The 19,459-nt window shown below is 54.4% G+C and overlaps 10 protein-coding genes across 10 annotated transcripts; 7 read left to right on the top strand and 3 right to left on the bottom strand.

Moving 5' to 3' along the window:
- Positions 1 to 229: 229 nt before the first annotated feature.
- Positions 230 to 2,109, top strand: P152DRAFT_465719 (60S ribosomal protein L8-B; the record flags this gene model as incomplete). The annotated part of the gene is made up of 4 exons (XM_033680647.1): positions 230 to 232; positions 1,225 to 1,302; positions 1,352 to 1,861; positions 1,909 to 2,109. The coding sequence occupies 4 exons, from the start codon at positions 230 to 232 to the stop codon at positions 2,107 to 2,109; spliced, it is 792 nt and encodes a 263-aa protein (XP_033535604.1).
- Positions 2,110 to 2,506: 397 nt separating this feature from the next.
- Positions 2,507 to 4,235, top strand: P152DRAFT_457342 (hsp90-like protein). Its single transcript, XM_033679207.1, has one exon. It carries the CDS (start codon positions 2,886 to 2,888, stop codon positions 3,870 to 3,872), a length of 987 nt encoding a protein of 328 aa, XP_033535603.1. The 5' UTR covers positions 2,507 to 2,885; the 3' UTR covers positions 3,873 to 4,235.
- On the bottom strand, positions 3,806 to 5,325 carry P152DRAFT_457340 (uncharacterized protein). The gene has a single exon (XM_033679206.1). It carries the CDS (start codon positions 5,052 to 5,054, stop codon positions 4,026 to 4,028), a length of 1,029 nt encoding a protein of 342 aa, XP_033535602.1. The 5' UTR covers positions 5,055 to 5,325; the 3' UTR covers positions 3,806 to 4,025.
- Positions 5,326 to 5,678: 353 nt separating this feature from the next.
- On the top strand, positions 5,679 to 6,657 carry P152DRAFT_368014 (Sucraseferredoxin-like protein; the record flags this gene model as incomplete). The annotated part of the gene is made up of 2 exons (XM_033675455.1): positions 5,679 to 5,855; positions 5,908 to 6,657. Coding segments are annotated over 2 exons (927 nt in total), but the record flags the coding sequence as incomplete, so codon positions are not given.
- Positions 6,658 to 6,808: 151 nt separating this feature from the next.
- Positions 6,809 to 8,093, bottom strand: P152DRAFT_433605 (uncharacterized protein; the record flags this gene model as incomplete). The annotated part of the gene is made up of 1 exon (XM_033677466.1): positions 6,809 to 8,093. The coding sequence occupies exon 1, from the start codon at positions 7,970 to 7,972 to the stop codon at positions 6,809 to 6,811; it is 1,164 nt and encodes a 387-aa protein (XP_033535600.1). The 5' UTR covers positions 7,973 to 8,093.
- A 172-nt stretch (positions 8,094 to 8,265) lies between these two features.
- On the top strand, positions 8,266 to 10,044 carry P152DRAFT_299337 (uncharacterized protein). Its single transcript, XM_033675077.1, has 4 exons — positions 8,266 to 8,335; positions 8,400 to 8,628; positions 8,686 to 8,892; positions 8,941 to 10,044. Exons 2-4 carry the CDS (start codon positions 8,614 to 8,616, stop codon positions 9,790 to 9,792), a joined length of 1,074 nt encoding a protein of 357 aa, XP_033535599.1. The 5' UTR covers positions 8,266 to 8,335; positions 8,400 to 8,613; the 3' UTR covers positions 9,793 to 10,044.
- P152DRAFT_299310 (GroES-like protein) lies at positions 10,015 to 11,804 on the top strand. Its single transcript, XM_033675075.1, has 3 exons — positions 10,015 to 10,834; positions 10,952 to 11,403; positions 11,463 to 11,804. The coding sequence occupies exons 1-3, from the start codon at positions 10,237 to 10,239 to the stop codon at positions 11,739 to 11,741; spliced, it is 1,329 nt and encodes a 442-aa protein (XP_033535598.1). The 5' UTR covers positions 10,015 to 10,236; the 3' UTR covers positions 11,742 to 11,804.
- Positions 11,805 to 11,844: 40 nt separating this feature from the next.
- P152DRAFT_299325 (uncharacterized protein) lies at positions 11,845 to 13,049 on the bottom strand. The gene is made up of 4 exons (XM_033675076.1): positions 12,823 to 13,049; positions 12,576 to 12,771; positions 12,215 to 12,531; positions 11,845 to 12,160 (listed from the first exon to the last, which is right to left on the bottom strand). Exons 2-4 carry the CDS (start codon positions 12,631 to 12,633, stop codon positions 12,089 to 12,091), a joined length of 447 nt encoding a protein of 148 aa, XP_033535597.1. The 5' UTR covers positions 12,634 to 12,771; positions 12,823 to 13,049; the 3' UTR covers positions 11,845 to 12,088.
- P152DRAFT_299291 (uncharacterized protein) lies at positions 12,540 to 13,301 on the top strand. The gene has a single exon (XM_033675074.1). It carries the CDS (start codon positions 12,672 to 12,674, stop codon positions 13,125 to 13,127), a length of 456 nt encoding a protein of 151 aa, XP_033535596.1. The 5' UTR covers positions 12,540 to 12,671; the 3' UTR covers positions 13,128 to 13,301.
- A 3,815-nt stretch (positions 13,302 to 17,116) lies between these two features.
- P152DRAFT_448335 (dual oxidase 1 precursor) lies at positions 17,117 to 18,842 on the top strand (the record flags this gene model as incomplete). The annotated part of the gene is made up of 4 exons (XM_033678048.1): positions 17,117 to 17,223; positions 17,286 to 17,540; positions 17,590 to 17,999; positions 18,046 to 18,842. 4 exons carry the CDS (start codon positions 17,117 to 17,119, stop codon positions 18,840 to 18,842), a joined length of 1,569 nt encoding a protein of 522 aa, XP_033535595.1.
- Between the last annotated feature and the right edge of the window lie 617 nt (positions 18,843 to 19,459).

Here is a 19,459-nt window from a genome sequence, read left to right as displayed (position 1 = left end):
AAGCCATCAAGTTCTTTGAGGAGAGGTTGCCAATTACGGCGGCTTGAGGGGTGATGGCCAACAACCTCACGGATTTCCTCCTCTTCTAAGAGTTCACGGAATAATCCAACCCTTGTAGTCCTTCCCAAGGTACCATGGTGCTTATCCGATAGTAACCAGACGCGGAGAAATTCTTTAAATGTGAACCGCTGCTCTCGCCACAGGTACATTGTTTCGCGGAATTTGTCAAATGGTTGAAGCCTTCTCTTCCCTGTAACACGCCGAATCTGCCGATATCTTGTAGGGGATCGTCTTGGGGAAGGACGTTTTGGTCGGGGTGTCGAATCTGAGGGTGAAGACGAAGGAGAGGGCGATGATGATAAATATATCTCATCTGGCGGTATAGAAGATAACTCACTTGAGAGGAAGGACGCGGTCGACATGGTGAAGAGGAAGATGATGCGTTCTTGGACTGTAGAGTGGTTGGGTTGGTCCTAAAACTTGATGAAATGTAGAAGTCAACGCGTAGAATCAATTTCTGAAAACATATTAGCGATAGCCATTCTGTATCAAGTACACTTAGCGATGGGAGTTCTCTCACCTATTTCACGATATGAAGCTGTACACCTCCACACAAACTATGCAAGAGTCTCTCAGACGGCAGTGGTGCCCTCTGCCTTCAAGGCGCATGATTGGTCAATATTTAGTGGCGTGTGCTAAAGAAGAGGCTGGGCTTCATTGGGTATAGCGGAGCCCCATAATGGCCAGGGGGCACCATTGCCGCCTGAGTCCCAACTGAGATAAAGTAGAAGCGGCTGGCCATGTCTGGCTGGAAGTTGAGGCCTAAGGCACCAATTTGACCCACACTTCGGCAGATCCTCGGAAACAAAAATTCATAAGCGATTCCACACAATATCTTCGCTTTTCATCGTCCACTTCAACATCCTTTGTCAACCTCTACATCTTCCTTTCTGTGTCAGCTTCAAGTTCTTGATACAATATCCTTCATCATGGTAAGCTAGCATCTTCCCCTCGGGTCGTTGACCCTTTCCCCAATTGCAATACAATGCGACAACCCATGGTCGTCGTGTTCGTGCACTCAATCCAAGCAGGACGATTTCATCGTCCTTGCTAATAATGGATGAGAAACGGCTGAGCAAGGTCTTCCACTGGTGGAACCTTGCTCTTAGAGACGAGAAACCTCTTCTGGATAAACAGTTGCTGATGGTTCTCTCTCAATGACAGCCACCCAAAGGAAAGAAAGCGGCGCCCGCGCCCGCGCCCTTCGCAGGAGGGAAGGCTGGCAGCAAGAAGCAGGTCAAGGTTCGTAACATCTTCCTATCATATATTTCATTGCGCTCACATCATGTAGAACCCTCTCATCGAGAAGCGCACCCGAAACTTCGGTATCGGCCAAGACATCCAACCGAAGCGCAACCTCGGGCGCATGGTGAAGTGGCCCGAGTATGTCCGTCTTCAGCGCCAGAAGAAGATCCTCAACATGCGCCTGAAGGTCCCGCCGCAAATCGCCCAATTCCAGCACACTCTCGACCGCAACACCGCCGCTCAGAGCTTCAAGCTGCTCAACAAGTACCGACCTGAGACTAAGCCTGAGAAGAAGGATCGTCTGCACCAGGAGGCTACCGCTGTTGCCGAGGGAAAGAAGAAGGAGGACGTCAGCAAGAAGCCCTACACCGTCAAGTACGGCTTGAACCATATTGTTGGGCTCATCGAGAACAAGAAGGCATCTCTGGTCCTTATTGCCAACGATGTTGACCCCATCGAGCTTGTCATCTTCCTCCCCACTCTCTGCAAAAAGATGGGTGTCCCTTACGCCATTGTCAAGGGCAAGGCCCGATTGGGGACTGTTGTCCACAAGAAGGTAATTCAACAAACTCTACATCGATACACTGAAACTAACTTTTCCAGACCGCTGCTGTCTTGGCTCTGACCGAGGTCCGCGCTGAGGACAAGAACGAGTTCTCCAAGCTCGTTTCCGCCATCAAGGAGGGCTATGGTGAGAAGGCTGACGAGGCCCGTCGTCACTGGGGTGGTGGTATCATGGGCGCCAAGGCCAATGCTCGCCAGGAGAAGAAGCGCAAGGCTATCGAGAACGCCATCAAGATCTAGATTAGTCTCTAGATGAGTCGGTAGCAGTCTTAGCATCTCCACGAATCCGTGGTTCGCATGGAGTGAGGCGTCTTAAAGGTTCGGCAGAACCGGAGCTCGGTTTGGATGAACTGAGATAAAATTTGCGGAATTTGTATGTTAAGCGTGACGGGTTCAATGATATCCACGTAAATTCAACAAATTTCTGCTCCATGGTGCTGCGTAATCTGTCGTATTAATATTCGCGTGTCTAATCGCAATTCGCACATAGCTCTAGGCCTGTAGCGAGGAGGGTTTTTTTAGAGGGTCAAAGGTGGGTCCCAGAGAATTAACCCTAGGCTCACGAAGTATAAAAACTTTACTTCACCTCTCGTCCATGAACTTCTACAACTTTCCAGCCCGGGCTGTTCGCTCTTCAAGAGCCCATCCATCAACCACACCTCCTCTCACACCTCCTCTCATGTTTATTTGGTTACAAAACCTTCATCCACCTTAATGACACTCCATCTCGCTAGCTGAGTTGCCTCGACAGCTCTTTAGCAGCTGAAAATACAAAAGGTATGTCTGATTTCCAATCCCCTCCGTTTCCCGCGTCGAATGATGATTATACATGCTGTGCACCAATCCGAACGACTTGTACTCATTACAATGTGGACATTTCACCTTATATGCATTAACTGATCGACCTTCATTGTCATAACTGGCTTAATTCAATTTTGAGCGGACACAGGCTGACAATTTTGAGCTTAGCCGAAACATACCCGTTGGATATCAACAAAACTCTTCACCTCGCCACCATGGTGCTTCACAACCCCAACAATTGGCATTGGGTCAATAAAGATGTTTCTGTGTGGGCGAAGGAGTGGTTGGAGAAAGAACTCTCCACTGTCGAAGCCCAGGACGGTGATATCACCGCCAAGGTCGATAAAATCATCAGCATGGACGGGGACGTCGACGTGAGCCAACGGAAGAACAAGGTCATCACCTTGTTCGACGTGAAGCTGCAGTTGGAATACAGCGGCAAGAACGCGGAAGGAGAGGACGTCAGCGGCACCATCACGGTCCCTGAGGTCGCTCACGATACCGAGGAGGACGAGTTCGTCTTTGACGTGGATGTCTACTCCGAGTCGGAGAAGAAGCAAGCCGTCAAAGACCTCGTCCGCTCCAAACTCACTCCCCAACTCCGTAAGAAACTCGTCGAGCTCGCCCCGGCCCTCATCGCCGAGCATGGCAAAGACCTGCAGCATGCACCGGGCGCCAACCCATCCAGCGGCTTCACCACCCCACAATACGTGTCAAGCACTTCAACGCCGAAAGGTAGCGATGCATCAAAACCGGCAAGTTCATTGCACACACCCACCAGCAACGTCAACGTCGTGACCCTAAACGATGACGCCGAGTTCCGCACCAGCGCCGACCAACTCTACCAGACCTTCACTGATCCCCAACGCGTCGCCGCCTTCACGCGTGCCGCACCCAGCCAATGGGAGGGCGCGCGGCAAGGCGGCAAGTTCGAGTTGTTCGGCGGGAACGTCAGCGGGGAGTTCGTGGAGCTGGCGGCGCCGACGCGGATCGTGCAGAAATGGCGGCTCGCACAGTGGCCGGCGGGGCATTTCTCGACGCTGGCGATCCACTTCGATCAGAACAACGTGGACGGAGTGACGGTGATGCGGGTGAACTGGGAGGGGGTGCCGGCGGGCCAGGAGGAGGTGACGAAGCGGAATTGGGGGGAGTATTACGTGCGGAGTATAAAGATGACGTTTGGGTTTGGGACGGTGCTGTAAGATGATGAACGTATGGGAATGACTTGACGATTATAGGAGGGTTAACGGGATGCGGAGCAATGGTGGACGGCTACATCACATTAGAGAATATCATCCAAGCAGCAGTTGCTACCTTGAACGACGTCTTGCGCCAATATTGTATTGTGCATTCATCTACTGTGTATCTGGAGGAAGGCTCTCGTGCCAACGTCGCTTGGGATTCCTTTTCCTCGGGTCAAGCATTTCCAATTGCCACCTATTCACTCTCTGTAGCTTTTCCGTGATAGGGCTCGCTCCTGGCACCACGTCTACACCGCTCAGGTGGTACAGCTTCGTGCCTGCCCGATTCCCCCAACCCCGAACACTCTGTCCGCACACCCTCCCATTGAACACGTTGAGCGCAATGTCCGTCAACAAGACCATATCGCCCATCTCCAGCGTCTCGACCTGACGCCGCAGCTGCACCCTCATATCTGCCTCCCCCGCCTCCCGTCGCGCCCCGCGCTCCGACGGCTCAAACCAGAACGAGATCCGAAACCGCCCCGCCGTCTCGTCCGCCACTTCCAGCTCCACGATCTCCATCCGCTGACCGCGCTGCTGCGGACTGCGCACCGTTACCGCTTTCGGCGGGCACATCGCGACGACGGCGACGAGGAGGTGGGCTTTGATCACTGAGAGACACGGGCCGTGGCGGGATCGGAAGACGTGGGTGGCGGTGGGAAGCGCGGAGAGGTCGAGGATGCGAGGGAGGGAGGAAAGATGGGCGGCGGTTATGGGGGAGGATTGGAGGACGTATGGTGCGCTGGTGGAAGAGTCGCCCGTAGCCCGAAACGAGGACTCTTCTGTCGCTAAAATCGAGCTATTGGACTGGTCGTCGAATTCCTCGTGTATCGCGAACGAGTCATCCAAAAACGTCCGCTCCGCATCGTCTCCCAGCTCTTCATCCTCCCCCACTGATTCATTCGAAGAAACATGCCTATTTCGTCGCGTCGCTGCATCGGATAATCCCGACCTAACCGGCCGCGTCGTCGTGATATCCAGATCTGCAAGTCCCAGGGTCCGCCATCTCGGTCTTGCCGGACTGGGAGATCTAATCGCCGAGAGTTGCGCCTTTAGGTCGGAATCCTTCAGCAGACCCGCTTCATCCCAGTCCAAGTCCGCCCATGTGGGAGCTCCGGTGAGGAGGATAGAGGTGGCTGACATTTATTCTGCTATGTGCAGCTGTTCAAATGTCGTCGTGTACATCTGATTACGTGTCGTGGTTGGGACGTGCGTACGGAGGTTGCAGTGGGTGTCTGTGGGATGAATATTGCACCCTCCACATGCGCGACGCCGAACCCCAGGGCTTCAATTATCAGATGGACAGAATTCGTAATCTGATGCAATGACGCAACTAAAAGTAGTGCGGAATTACAGGTGAAGACTAACCGCATTGATACCGTATGGGGAGATTTAAGGCAATATCAAAATGCTTATTTGATGACTCTTAAGTCTTATACCTTGCTAGTTAACGGTAGAATGGTACCGTAGTAATTTGTAGTGCCGATGGGGCCAGCCGAATGCCGTTGCCATCGAGTGTAGAAATATCCTTATACTGCCGATATTCCATGCAAAAATGTTTGAAGAGTAATTTCTATTATTTCCTTCCACGCCCACACTTCGTACCAAACTTTATCCTTCCCTATCTTGCATCTGAAAGTTGAGAGGTCGAGATCTATTCGAGTTCGTCCATCCATTCTTGTAGTTATGGCGTCATTGCTTCGAGGCATCGTCAACCGAGTGTACGGAACCGATCCGAACCAGACAGGCTTTATACATGCGAAGAAAGAAGAACTATTCTCCAAGACCGACCCGGCAATAGACGGAGAAGATTGCGAGCATGACTGCGAAAACTGCAGCGTGTCGCTGCCCGCCAAATTCAAAATCAACGAGGACATGGAACTCTACGGCAACCTAAAACCGTGGAATAGACATATATTGGTGGCTACGGGGAAGAGCGATTGGGTGCGTCGAAAGATATATGTGTGTGTCCCGGTTCGGAACTGATGATAGCTAGAAACACGATGTCGCGGATGAGACGGATTCCATCATGCAGGCGATCGCCAAATCGGATGAGAAGGTGACGGACGGGCGACTGATAGTGTCTGCCTCCAACATGCCCGCCTCCTTGTCCAACGACACGACGACCGTGCTCCTACTCCCATCTTTCACCATCATCGATAATGTGGTCCCGTCCAACACCTCCACCCTCATCTCGCAGCACATCAACACTGCACTAACCAACTCAACCCCTCTCACAACGAAACGAGAAACCCCCAGTCCTTCTCCAGCGCCAGAACTCCAGAAGACCCTGAGCAAACAAGAATCCCTATCATCGCAACCTTCCAGTGAGAAGGCCCCCCACCTGCTTCCCCGCCCCTGCCCCCACAAATACATCATCCTCCTCTGCAGCCACCGCACCCGTGACGCGCGCTGCGGCCAGTCCGCCCCCCTCCTGTACAAAGAATTCGCCCGGCACCTCCGCACGCACGGCCTCTTCCGGGACATAGACGACGAACGGCCAGGCGGGGCGGGGGTGTACTTCGTGTCGCATTTCGGCGGGCACAAGTTTGCGGCCAACGTGGTCATCTACCGGCGGGGTGAGGCGGAGGGGGATGGGGCGACGCAGTGTATTTGGTTGGGGAGGGTGCGGCCGGAGGATTGTGAGAATATCGTGAGGTATTCGGTTTTGAAGGGGAAGGTGGTGAAGCCCGAGCGACAGTTAAGGGGGGGTTTTGATCGGGAGAAGGGGGTGGTTAGTTGGTGATTGGTTCTTGTTTCGTCTTGTAGGCCGTGGCGTTAGTTTCGGTAGAGTCATAGATCGTTAGATGGTGTTCGATTCCAGGCGGCTGGACCTGATTGGAAGGCCGACTTCAGCGCGCATCGATGAATATTTCAATATCATGAGGTTGCTGCTTTCACCTGGTTTCGGTCCCCGTGTTCCGAATCACAGACGACAAACTCGCATTCCCGCCAACCGAGCCGTCGTCTTCCTCCTGTGCCAGCATCGCAGATCTGAAAACGGAGCCATCGGGAGTAGACGAGGCTTCATACGTATCCGAGCTGCCTATGCCATGCATGGTTTGATCTTGAAACGCCAGCATCTCATCAGCCAGCCCGAGATCTATGGGCTCCATCCCATTCAAGAGCTCCGCAAACACAACCATGAGCTCATCGAACTCGTCTTTGGACGCCGGGATCGTGGAGAACCTCGCTCGTTCATACCGTCCAATAAACTCTTCTGCCATATCGAATGATTGAACCACCCCAAGCCCTTCCAGCTGCATGAGATATTCCCGCAACCCCGCCGTCTCGGACCGCTGCAGCAAAGCTACAACCCTGGAGACGGGTATGTTTGGTGCATTATCGTCGCTGTCCAGCTGTGGCACGGGCATTGGATCCACCGGAGCAAGCGACACGGCTCGCGCTTCGATGAGATTCGGCAACTCCGCAATGACGGTCCCGTAGCTCACCAGATCCGCGACATTCCCCAACGTCGTATCCGCGGTATCCCAGCCTGGATGTGAAATGATCCCCCACGGCGGATTAAGCGGGTCGATGGGCATGGCGGGCGAGTCGCGACCCTTCGTGCGCGTCCGCTTTCGCATGACAGGCAGCGCATGATGCGGGATCTCCTCCGTGGTGTCGTGGGTGGCGGACGGATGGAGCGCGTCGTTCTCGGCGGCCAGGTCGCGGGGGCGGGACTCCCAGGCGATGAGGGCGCTGCGGTCCCATTCGCGCTCGATCAGCTTGCGGACCTTCTTCCCAACCTCGGGGGCCTCGACGGGGATGTAGAATTTGGGGATGGCGGTGAGGACGATGCGGTTGGTATAGAGGCGGCTAGCGTAGATGAAGACGATGAGGAGGCCGGTGAGGAGGTAGACGCCGGCGACGATGAAGATGTTGGCGATGTTCGTGTTGAAGCGGGAGAGGGAGGGGGGTTTACGGATGGATTGGTAGATGAGGTCGCCGGGGATGACGGCGGAGAGGACGAAGATGACGAAGAAGAGGAGGGTGTAGGTGGTCGAGTACCAGATGCGGAAGAACGGGATGCGTGGTAATCGGATGTGTGGGAATCGCATGTTTGTTGCGCTATCGTGCCGCTATATCTATATCGTATGCATGGTAGTATTAATTGCTAGAGGATGGAACGGTGTCCTCTCGTTTGGACTGATCTCCGCCATCGAATTGAACACAAGAAGTGTCCAGGCCACTACCGATGTGACATTGGGGACCAGCGATGGAAATTAAGAGAGCACCTATAAGTGATGGTTAGGATGGATGTTCCGCCTGGAGTGAGGTCATTCTTGATTATTTACGTAGTTAAATCACGGACCCCTAACTACAGATAGCGCTGAACTTGTCCCAGACATGAAATCCTAATTACCACTTTCACCTATTTTTCCAACGCCGCAAACGATCGGCTGAGCACGATTAACAGCAGGGTTAGTTATTGATATTCCCGTATTTAGGCCTATACATGACAAATCATGTCTTACAGTGTTACAGTGATCCTCTGCTGGTTCATAACTAGTATTGATTTCTAAGCTGTCCGACAGCGATAGCGGCTTATCTCACATCAGGAATTGGGTACCTGAGTTAAGAATGAAGGAAGTAGGATTCCAGGACAAAAGTACCGGTATTACAACGTTTCTCTGATCTAGAGGTTTCCATTCCAGAGTCTCATGAAGCGTGCCATCAGTCAAGCTACCTACCTATTCCCATGAACAAAGGAGCTGTCTGTTACACTTATCCTGCCGCAATACCACCTTCTTCAAGTTGATCGGAATATTAGACCCCCAGCGATCACCAAGGGGATATACGCACTTTTGCGCTTCCTCAAGTCGAGAGATTTCAAAGCACATTGCGACGAGAACCGACGTCTGCCAAATCAACCAAAATGGCAATCATCTCGAAAGGCGATGGATATATCATCCGCAACCCCGACAACGTGGAAGAAGTCCAAGCGCTCTTCTGGCCGTTTATGAATGAGTTAGGCTGGGTAAGCCCGTCCTGATAACCCCAAAACAACCTCCACTCAACCACACAGAACCGCTCGAAACTCGATGGACTCACCCACTACGTAACCGCCGGCGCCGCGTCCTGGTTCCTTCTCTGCCCCACCGACTCCCCCAAACCCGAAGGCTTCATCTGCGCCTTCACCTCCGCGAATGCCACCGGCTGGATCGGCTTCTTCTGCATCAACGCGCCCTATCGCGGCCGCGGGTGGGGCACGCCACTCTTCCAGGCCAGTTTGGATCTGTTCAAAGCGAGAGGCATGGAGTTTGTCGGGCTGGACGCCGTGGAGCAGCAGGTGGGGACGTATACGCGGCGGGGATTCGTCGACGTGGCGCGGGTGCGGACGATGATTCGGCCGGCGTTCGCGGAGATGCCGCTGGAGGCACCGAGGGGTAGGACCGTGGTTGGGGAGCGGCTGGTGGATGTACGGGAGATCGCGAAGGAGGCCCTGGTGGGGAGCGATTTTAAACATACGGGGATGGAGCGGCGGAGTCTGTGGACGGACGACGCGCTATTCCATCGGACGGACACAACGGGGTTCGCGATCGTCGGCGCGGACGGAGGGAGATTGCGGGGGTGGATTCTCTCCCGGACGTCCATCACGGGCCATCGGATCGGGCCATTGTATGCGGAGTCGGCGCGGCTGGCGTCCGTCCTGGTGCACGCAGTGCTGGAGAACTTGCAGCGCGCGGAGGGGGACTTCGCGGCGGAGATTCCTGTGGACAATATAGCGGCGCAGTCGGCCTTCGAGCACGCAGGATTTGCGGTGGGGGGGCCAGATATGCATTGCATGTGGCTCGATGGAAAGGTGCCGGAGGAACAGAAACCTGGGGGGAAGGCGGCGACGTGCGCGTATGCATGGTTTGATGCTGGTCAGGGGTAAGGGGTACAACGGGATGGTCTATGAGCGCTGGGAATATACGGCTGTAGTTCCCAATAAAATTTTGTTTCGTGCTAACTATTGTACTATACACAATAGTAAGGTTATATACAATGGACTATTGAAATTCGAGGTAAGGAATAATATCCTACCATTGACGCACAACACGGGGACTATCATCAGAACGAATGACGTCGTCTGAACGAGCAACAGGGGTGGCCGCATCATCCATCGATCATCACGATCCCTCAGATTTGATGCATTCCACCAATATACCATCCAACGTCATGATGACTCCGGGCCCCTCAACCTCGTCTATCTATATCATGAAGTCCTCCACAACAACTCGATCTAAATGGCTGACCTCCCACTCACTTCTCCCCGCACCACCATAACCCAACCCACCCACCAACCCAATCCACCTCACGACCCATCACCATAACCACCATGGCCGCCTCCCGCGCCGCCTACGCCGCCGAGAAAACCCTCGGCCACACCGGCGACCCCATCACCGCCCAAGACATCAGCAAACCCCCCGCCACCACCCCACACACCTCCATGTGCGCCCTCACCTGGCAAGGCAAAAACCATGTCGCCATGCGCACCGTCCCGCAACCCACCCTCCTCGAGCCCACCGACGTGATCCTCCGCGTCACCGGCAGTACGGTCTGCGGCAGCGATCTGCACCTCCTGCATGGCGTCGTGATCGAGCTATCGCCGGGGGATATCCTGGGACATGAGTTCTGCGGGGTGGTGGACGCGGTGGGATCGGCGGTGAAGAACGTCGGGGCGGGCGATCGCGTGGTGGCGAGTTTTCAGATCGCGTGCGGGGAGTGTTGGTATTGTGAGAGGAAGTTGAGCAGCCAGTGCGAGCGGACGAGTGGGAATCGGGCGCAGCGGACGATGTATGGGGGAAGGACGGCGGGGATATTTGGGTATAGTCATTTCACCGGGGGGTTTGCGGGCGGGCAGGCGGAATATGTGCGGGTGCCGTTGGGAGACGTGAACCTGTTGAAATTACCGGATGATGTGCCGGATGAGAAAGGTTCGTGATTCCCCCTAGCTCGGGCCGATTCTACGCCATCCAGTGGGATCGGTGGGATCAGATCAGTGGTATCAGATCAGTGGGATCAGTAAGGGAGTACTGACGATGACCTCCCAGGCCTCTACCTCTCCGACGTCCTCTGCACCGCCTGGCACGCCGTCGTCGACACCGGTGTCACCAAAGACGACGTCGTCGCCATCTGGGGTGCCGGCCCCATCGGGCAAATGAGCGCCGACTTCGCCTTCCACCACGGCGCCGCCCGCGTCATCCTCATCGACCGCAACTGGCGGCTCGCCTTCTGTCAATCCCAGCAGCCACGCCTCGAGACGCTGAACTACGCGGAGCTGCCGGCGGGGACGAGCGTCACGGAGCGGTTGAAGGAGATGACGGGGGGGCGGGGACCGGATGTGGGGCTGGAGTGCGTGGCGGGGGAGTATGCGAAGGGGTGGGTGCATGCGGTGGAAATGGCGGTGGGGGCGGAGACAGATTCGTCGGAGGTGTTGAATGAGATGATTACAAGCGTGCGGAACTATGGACGGGTCGGCGTGACGGGGGTGTATGTTGGATTCGTACGTTCATCGCTCGGATCAACAGACAACACAAATCACAAACCACTAACAAATAACAGACGAATCACTTCAATATCGGCTCGCTCATGGAGAGGGGCATCCGGCTCATCGGGAACGGGCAGGCGCCCGTGCATAAGTACTGGGAGGAGCTGCTGGAGAAGGTTCGGTCCGGAGAAATCGATCCGCTGCGGATGGTGACGCATCGGGTGCGGGTGGAGGATCTGGACAAGGTGTACGGGCAGTTCGAGAAGAAGGCGGACGGTATGCAGAAGGTGTTTGCGGAGACGCGGTTCTCCGCGCCGAGGGCGGAGGGAAGTCCAGAGTTGACGAGGTATTAGATGTAAGGATGATGAGAAGAGTCAGCTCTGTGCATGATAATGAAAACATGGTGAATTCATATATAATGCTAGATTCATATCGAGCCACATGGGCTCGAGCCGTCATTACTCTACAACAAACTTCCATCAACAAGATATTCGCTCGCAGTCCGAAATAACACAATATATTGCCCGACGCTTGAGAGGCATGGTGTAAAAAGGCCCCCAAAGGCCATGCGCCACGCTATGCAAAGTTCCCCGACCTTTCACAACCCACGCGCCATCATCGTCACCGTCGTCCAGAGAGTATTTACGGACGGTTGGACGGATATGCACAGAAACAGAAACTGGAAAGGTAACCGCAAGGGTTATACCTTTGAACCGCCTAGTTCCGATCGTCGCACGCGGACTGGTAATGTCCACGGTCGTTCGCAAATAGTCTATCATCGAATCAGCCGAGTTCTCGAAAGCTAAACCAGTCGACGGCGACTCACCTCTCCTTCCGAGAAACCCCAGAAATAGATACCCTCAGCGATGATATAGTAGATCGCGGGATTTGTCCCCTGGTACAACAAGATCGACGCCAAGGCATACAGCGGGATTATAATCAACCTCAGCTCGATGCTCCGATGGAGCGACGTCCCGGCGATGTACTTCAGCGGCCACTCGAGGGCGAGGGCGGAGACGGCGAAGATGAGGTTGATGACCTGCAGGAAGGGGATCGGGGTGACGGCGCGGTCAAGGTTGTGGGAGAGGAAGTCCCAGAAGATTTTGGGCCAGAAGAAGGCTTCGAGGGCGGCGGCGAGTTGGTCTGGGGGGTTAGTGGGTGGATTGGAGGGGGATGGGGGAGCTTACAGGCTGCGGCTGTGAGGACGATGAGGCGGGCCCAGTGATTCTTTATTAGGCGACCCATGATGGTTTGAATATCAGTTGATGATTAGGTAGGCTCGTATGCCGATTGGGAGAGGTTGGTTCGGGTGTGATATATCTCGAGATGCTAGCTTCCTCCAACGAGTGACGCAGCCAACCGATGATGAGCAGGAGAGCAAGATATCACCCAAAGATCGGACCCGGCCGCAACAGCGAAAAGCGAGATGCAAGAAAGAAGGGCTTCACTCCACCAGGGCAGTTCCACGCTGCACGGTCAACGCTCAACGAAAGTACGAAGAGCGGAGAACTAAGCACAAGCGCACACGGGTAGAGCCTGGTATATGTAAACCCCGAATTGCATCGTCCAGCCTGGGCACTAGCACCCAGACTCCATCGCCGTCCGCGCTGGAACGGTGCGGGGTGCCGAGTTCAGGATTTGTGGGCGTGATCGAACCTTGCCGTGGGGAGCGATCTGTGCCGGGTGGGGATACGGCGTGTTCGAGGAAAATTGGATGGGTTCGTGGGCGAGGTGGTTAGCGGCGGTGGGTGTCGGAAGTGCGTTACGGGTGGAGATGGGAACGAAGAAATGGTCGGTCTAAGGGGCGCTGTCAAAGCGTGGTTTCTGTCGCTTCCTTGCCGTATATAGGGATCTGGAATGGGATCGAAGACTAATTTTAAGAGAGGCGAAGGATCGACGAGGAGGCGGAAGTATCAAGGCGTCCACGGGGAGGAATGGTAGTAGCGACGTGAGTAATAGGCGAGGAGAAATTGGTCGACGCCGTTTGAGGTCGCGTTTGAGGTCGCTTGACTTCGATTTCCTTCTCTTACTTCGCTCCGAAATTAGCAGTCAAGCGGCGGTTATGCGGCGGACATCGTGGCGAGTCGATGGCTAATTGCGGGATGGATTCAATGGAGGCGATGTCTTCTCGGTGGGGAATGTTCGCTGACAGGAGGTTCAGAGGTGAGGCAGTGAAAGAGGCAGAAATACGAATCTGCAACTCGAGGTGTCGCGGATTGTGGTGTGAGGGAGTGGCGGGTAGGAGGAGGTATTTCATGCGATTCTCTACCAGTGGGAAGTGGACGAGCGGGGGAGACTCGTATCAATCTTTACGATAGCAGGATATCGAAGCGGACCAAGTCGGATAGAAGCATGAAGTTAGTTGACGATAGCTCGAAAGGAACCTCTTGGGTGATGTGATAAGTGGTTCCACTGACATTCGAGCAAGAGACATCACCAGAGTCTGCCGCCCTCCTCCCACCGGGTTCATGGTGTGGACGAGAAGCTCACTGTGAAATCAGTCAATCAGTGCAAGACATGGGGTTGGGGAGGGGAATCTGGGTGCATGTGGAGTCCATGCATGGTGGGCGGCTACAGGCACGGCCCTCCAGCCAATCCCAGCCCGAGGATCCGTGATTCTCATCGATCGACCGGGGTATTAGCTCCGGGAAGAGCCAAGGGCCGGGGTCGTTATAAGGGTATCGCAGGGACATGCCTACCCAAAAGAGCTAAAGGGAGGTGAACCGTGCCAGGGTGGAAGCGCCAGGGAAGGCGCAAGGTGATACACGAGATGATTGGTGTTTGTCTCATCCATTGCCTCATATTCTCATTTATCATTCTATCGTTGGGCACTTGCTGGCTCAACTTGTTGTGCCCCGTGGTCGGTTGGATTGTCCGGATATTACAATGGTATCCAGGACATCAATAGGAGTTTATCATGCGGCAATCGGATGGTTCGGAACCAGCAATTGGGTCGGCCACGAGGCGCGCACGTTGGAATTGACTGGCAGGAAATGGAGGGGTGGCGCTTAGCCGTACCAGATTACCGCCGTGGCATCAGTCAACCAGTTGCGGCTCCAGGAAGTGTTTGAGGATCTTCTGGAGCAGTATATGGACAGTGGACAGATATTCCCGCTCGCTTCAATGACATGGAATATGGAGGATAGATATTAGTGCGAATCCAATTATCAAATCCTGTACACCGAGAGTTCGTAATGCGCATGAAGTGTGAAATGTGAAATGTGAAATGTAAATGTGAATTGTGAACCAAATGGAGCTTGCAGGGGGCCTGACCGCCCAAGGCCGCCCCTCGATTCGGACCGTCACCTTCGGCTTCGCTTCCTCCCTCCCACAGCTACACACCATCACCAACTCACCATCCCACCCTCCCACCATCTTTCCATCTCCCATCTAGATCTCCAACCAGAATGGATATCCCGGCGCCGTGGATGCCCTCTTCTTCAACCCACTGATACGGTCTTGATTATCACATATGGATCACCTTTTATCCCGGCTGCTTTGCTGATTGCGACTCGGATACTCCGTATTCGTGCTACATTGAATTCCTTGAGTGAGCCCTAAATGCGTCACCAATCCCCAGCCACCAGTTTTCCGCATGTCAGATCGACCGCAAGTCGAGCGGGGTTGTCGCTCTTGGCGTGATGAGTTTAGCAATATCCTTCGAAGCGAAGTCTGAATTTCTTAGTTCAAATCTTACTTGATCTTTGGCGTGTCCTCGGCGTTGACTTCGATCGTAACATTTGTCAATTAGATTTTGGTAATTTGGCAACACGCCCGTCGAGAGTGATGTTTGGGCTGTGGAGGATGTCAGTGAACCCGATTTTACTTTCCGTCGTACCCACCCAGAGCGCCGAGTCGCTTCATGTCGGCTCATTGGAAAAGTCCCTCGAAGTACAACAGGTTCCGAACCAGCACAATGCAAGGGCATTACGAGAGCTGAATACCAAGTGTGACCATCCACAACCTTCCAGGACTGACAAGCCGGGGCGTTGGGTAGTCTGTTTTCGGGCGGTTGCAGCACCATGCAGATTGGTTGGACCTTGCATGCTCCGGGTCGCACGTCACCAATCCGTTGGTGACCAGTCCTTGTCGCTGCAGAACCATGTGCGAGCAAAAATAGCTCCTCTATCTTCCTGGAGACTGGACGAGACACGGAAACTCTGGGAGAATCGACTGAGAACAATGGTCTCCGATTCGATATCTCAACGAATTGGTTATTCTGGAAATGTCAGTCGGTGATATCCTGACTTGCATATTCCGTACTATTCGCCTTGGTCTTTGATACCCCTCCTCGCTACTCCTGACTCGCTTTAGGTTTTGAGGATCCCGATTAGTGTGGTGGATTTCACGGGAAGATCCCAGTCGGTACATCGGGTGGTCCCTCGCTTCTCCATAGTCCACACTTGGACATGCGAACGCCCATCGCCAACATTTCTGCATCACTACCGTATCCTTCCACACTGTATCTTCCCTTCCATTCCTTCCGCCTCACGATGTGCCTCAATCGCCCGCAATGAGCTCGCCGCGCACTGCCATCCCCGGGCTACCTATCCACACCGCCGAAAGCACCTCTGCGCCCCGCCTTCCGCTGACAGCCCACCAGCGTTTCAGTCAGGCGGACTTCTGACGGCTGTACGTCTCAGATCCGACATCCCATACCAACGCCCCCCCTTCGCCCTGGATCGCCGCACAGCGCGATTTGCGCCGCACACTTTGAAAGAATTAAAGGATTGCTGGAAGAGGTTGGCGGACGATTGACGCTGGGATTAGGAGCTGGAACGGGAGAAATACCTTTATCAGGAACCGTGTCCTGTTACTTCATTCGAAACTCATCTGGGAATATCGGATTCCGCGCCTTAGATCCAAATCGCATTTCCACCGTCGAGTTAAAATCAGACGGACTTCCTTCATACATTTCCGAATACTCCACCGAAGCATTGTATCACGATAATCCCGCACCACATCTCCCTGACCCCTCAGACTCTGTCCCAGTCCGATACACATCTGAGACAACCTCGATCAGACCGCCCTACCTGCATGGTTGAACTTCTCAACTAGTACATGGGAAAGCAACACGTCAAACCCAACCCCCGGGACCCATTACTCGAGAGAATTCACACTGCTGTTAACGAGTGTCGGCAGTTTCAGACCGAGGACTAGGTGAAGGCGAACTACAGAAGTCGTCGGCCACCGGGATCTCGCAGCTCTGGTCCCGAGCTGCCTCAAACAATTACATCTGAAAAAGGAATTGCATTCCTCTCTTCACAAAGCAGTCCAATACGCAGCGCAGGCGATCCGCGACTGATCCAAATTTACAATTTCCTCATAACTCATCCACCGCACATACCTACCGCTCGTCCACTCTAGGGCATTCGCAGGTTTCTCCCTCATCTCTACTTTCATTCCTAGATCTGGCTGGCCGGTGACCTTTCCTTTTTACCATCTGCAGGTCTAATTGTCGCTCTTTTTTTGCGCTGGGTACACCTGTCGGCGTTCCCTTCCGTACGATAATCTCTTGGAAACGACTTTGCATTTTGTTAGCTACTCGTTACGAATCACGGGGTTGGTTGTATATACCCCTCACGGACGACATCTCTTTCTTCTCGGGGTTTGATTGCGTATTCGAAGGAATCGGACGATAGCTTCCTTGCTTCGCCTCAGTACCTCTAGCACCTCAGAAGTCATCCCGCTGGTTTACTTTGGATAAAGGGAGACCTATCGTTGCAAAATGGGTCAAACGGAGCGGACGTTCTGGCAGAAGCATTTCACGGCGCGGAAGTTGATTTTCTACCTCGCTTTCCATGGACTTCATTGGGCGCTTTTTGCCGTTGGATGGTGAGTGTCCCAGAGCGCAACCCGACCAGATGACGCGATCCGATACTAACTGCTATGTCCAGGTGGAAGCAGCAAAGTGATGCCCGTCTCGCGGGGTTGAACACGCTCACGTACTCGGTGTGGTTCTCGCGAGGAGCCGGGTTGGTTCTGTCGGTCGATACGATGATCATTCTGTTACCCATGTGTCGGACGATCCTCCGATACGTTCGACCGAAAATTCGATGGCTTCCGCTAGATGAATCGCAATGGTTCCATCGGCAGGTGGCCTATCAGCTGCTGTGGTGGACGATGGTTCATGTCGCCAGTCATTACGTCAAGTAGGTAACGAGTGCTGTGCTGCCAGGTCAATACTAACGTGTGATTCAGCTTCATCAACGTAGAGAAGGCGCAGCTCCGCCCGGAACTGGCGCTGCAGATTCATTATACCCAGGCGGGTGGGATTACCGGGCATATCATGCTGCTGTGCATGCTCTTGATGTACACTACCGCTCATCACCGGGTACGACAGCAGTCGTATGAGACGTTTTGGTATGCGCATCACCTCTTCATCCCGTTCCTCCTGGGCATGTATACGCATGCGACCGGATGCTTCGTGCGTGACACGACGGATCCTTATAGCCCGTTTGCTGGTGCCAATTTCTGGAATCATTGCATTGGATACGAGGGCTGGCGATGGGAGTTAGTCGGGGGCGGTTTATACCTGCTCGAGCGGATCTACCGTGAAATCCGCGCCCGGCAAGCGACGGAGATCGTTAAGGTCGTCAAGCATCCATACGGTAAGACCTACCTTCCCTACTCAGCGGAATCCACTAACCGCCCCAGACGCCGTCGAGATCCAATTCCGCAAACCCTCGATGCACTACAAACCCGGCCAATGGCTCTTCCTCAACTGCCCTTCCATCTCCTACTACCAATGGCACCCCTTCACCATCACCAGCTGCCCCGTCGACCCCTCCGGCATGTATGAAGTGGCCCTCCAAGCCGGGCAGACGATGCCGCAGATCCGCATCGACGGCCCGTACGGCGCGCCCGCCGAGGACGTGTTCTCCAACGAGATCGCCGTGCTCATCGGCACCGGCATCGGCGTCACCCCATGGGCGTCAATCCTCAAGAACATCTACCACCTCCGCCAGGGCCCCAACCCGCCGCGCCGCCTCCGCCGCGTCGAGTTCATCTGGGTGTGCAAGGACACCGCGTCCTTCGAGTGGTTCCAGGCGCTGCTCTCCAGCCTCGAGGCGCAGAGCATGGGCGCCGCGGGCGACGGGCAGGACGACTTCCTGCGCATCCATACGTACCTGACGCAGCGGCTGGACGTGGACGCGGCGCAGAATATCGTGCTGAACAGCGTGGGGCAGGCGAAAGATCCGCTGACGGAGCTGCGGAGTCGGACGAACTTTGGGCGGCCGGACTTTCCGCGCTTGTTGACGGGGCTAAGGGATGGGATTGTGGAGGGGAGTTATATGCGGGATTTGGGGGGGAGGGGGCTCGAGGCGACGTTAAGGACAGAGGTGGGGGTGTATTTCTGCGGGCCGAGCGTGGCGGCGAGGGATATCAAGCGGGCGTGTCAGGAGGCGGATTGTCGGGAGGTGAAGTTTAAGTTTTGGAAGGAACATTTCTAGCGGTGGTTATGATATGATGTCTATAGGTTACTACACTTGTTTTAGCTTTGGAAGCGAAATGTGAATGGCAATTAATCTGTTCACCTATTGTAAGTTGTAACGATGTATAAGGGTTAATCCAGCCAATCTGACTGGCGCTTCCCCCACCATAAGCATCAGTAGGAGCTTCCATGTCCCTTTCACGTGCCCCTCCCTGTTTCTACTCTAATTATGTTCAGCACCAAGGGTGGTGGGGGGAAATGGGGGAGAATGGGAGAGGGTCGTCGTGGGGGATCCGAAGGAATATGGCTGTATCACATGCTGCTCCTCTCTCACTCACAGTTAGATCGAATCCCTCCCTCCTTCTTACCGGCAATACATACTATTAAAACCGTCTATAGTGGAATTCTCACATGCAAAGAACGAAAGCTAGATGCTATCCAACCAACCATAGTCCATCATCCGCCCTGGATTACCTTCCGTCTCATCCTGTCTTTTCCTACCCTACCCTATCTCTCCTACGATCTATCCTTACACCATCCGGTCCGATATTTCTTTCGACCTCCCACCGGCCATCCATCCTACCTACATCCGTTCCGTTTGCAGGCCTCAAAATCCATCCGCGATCGAGCAGAGCC

The sequence above is a fragment of the Eremomyces bilateralis genome, assembly GCF_010015585.1.
Source record: "Eremomyces bilateralis CBS 781.70 unplaced genomic scaffold P152scaffold_6, whole genome shotgun sequence".
NCBI lineage: Eukaryota > Fungi > Ascomycota > Dothideomycetes > Eremomycetales > Eremomycetaceae > Eremomyces > Eremomyces bilateralis.
This window is presented reverse-complemented; position numbering and strand designations above follow the sequence as displayed.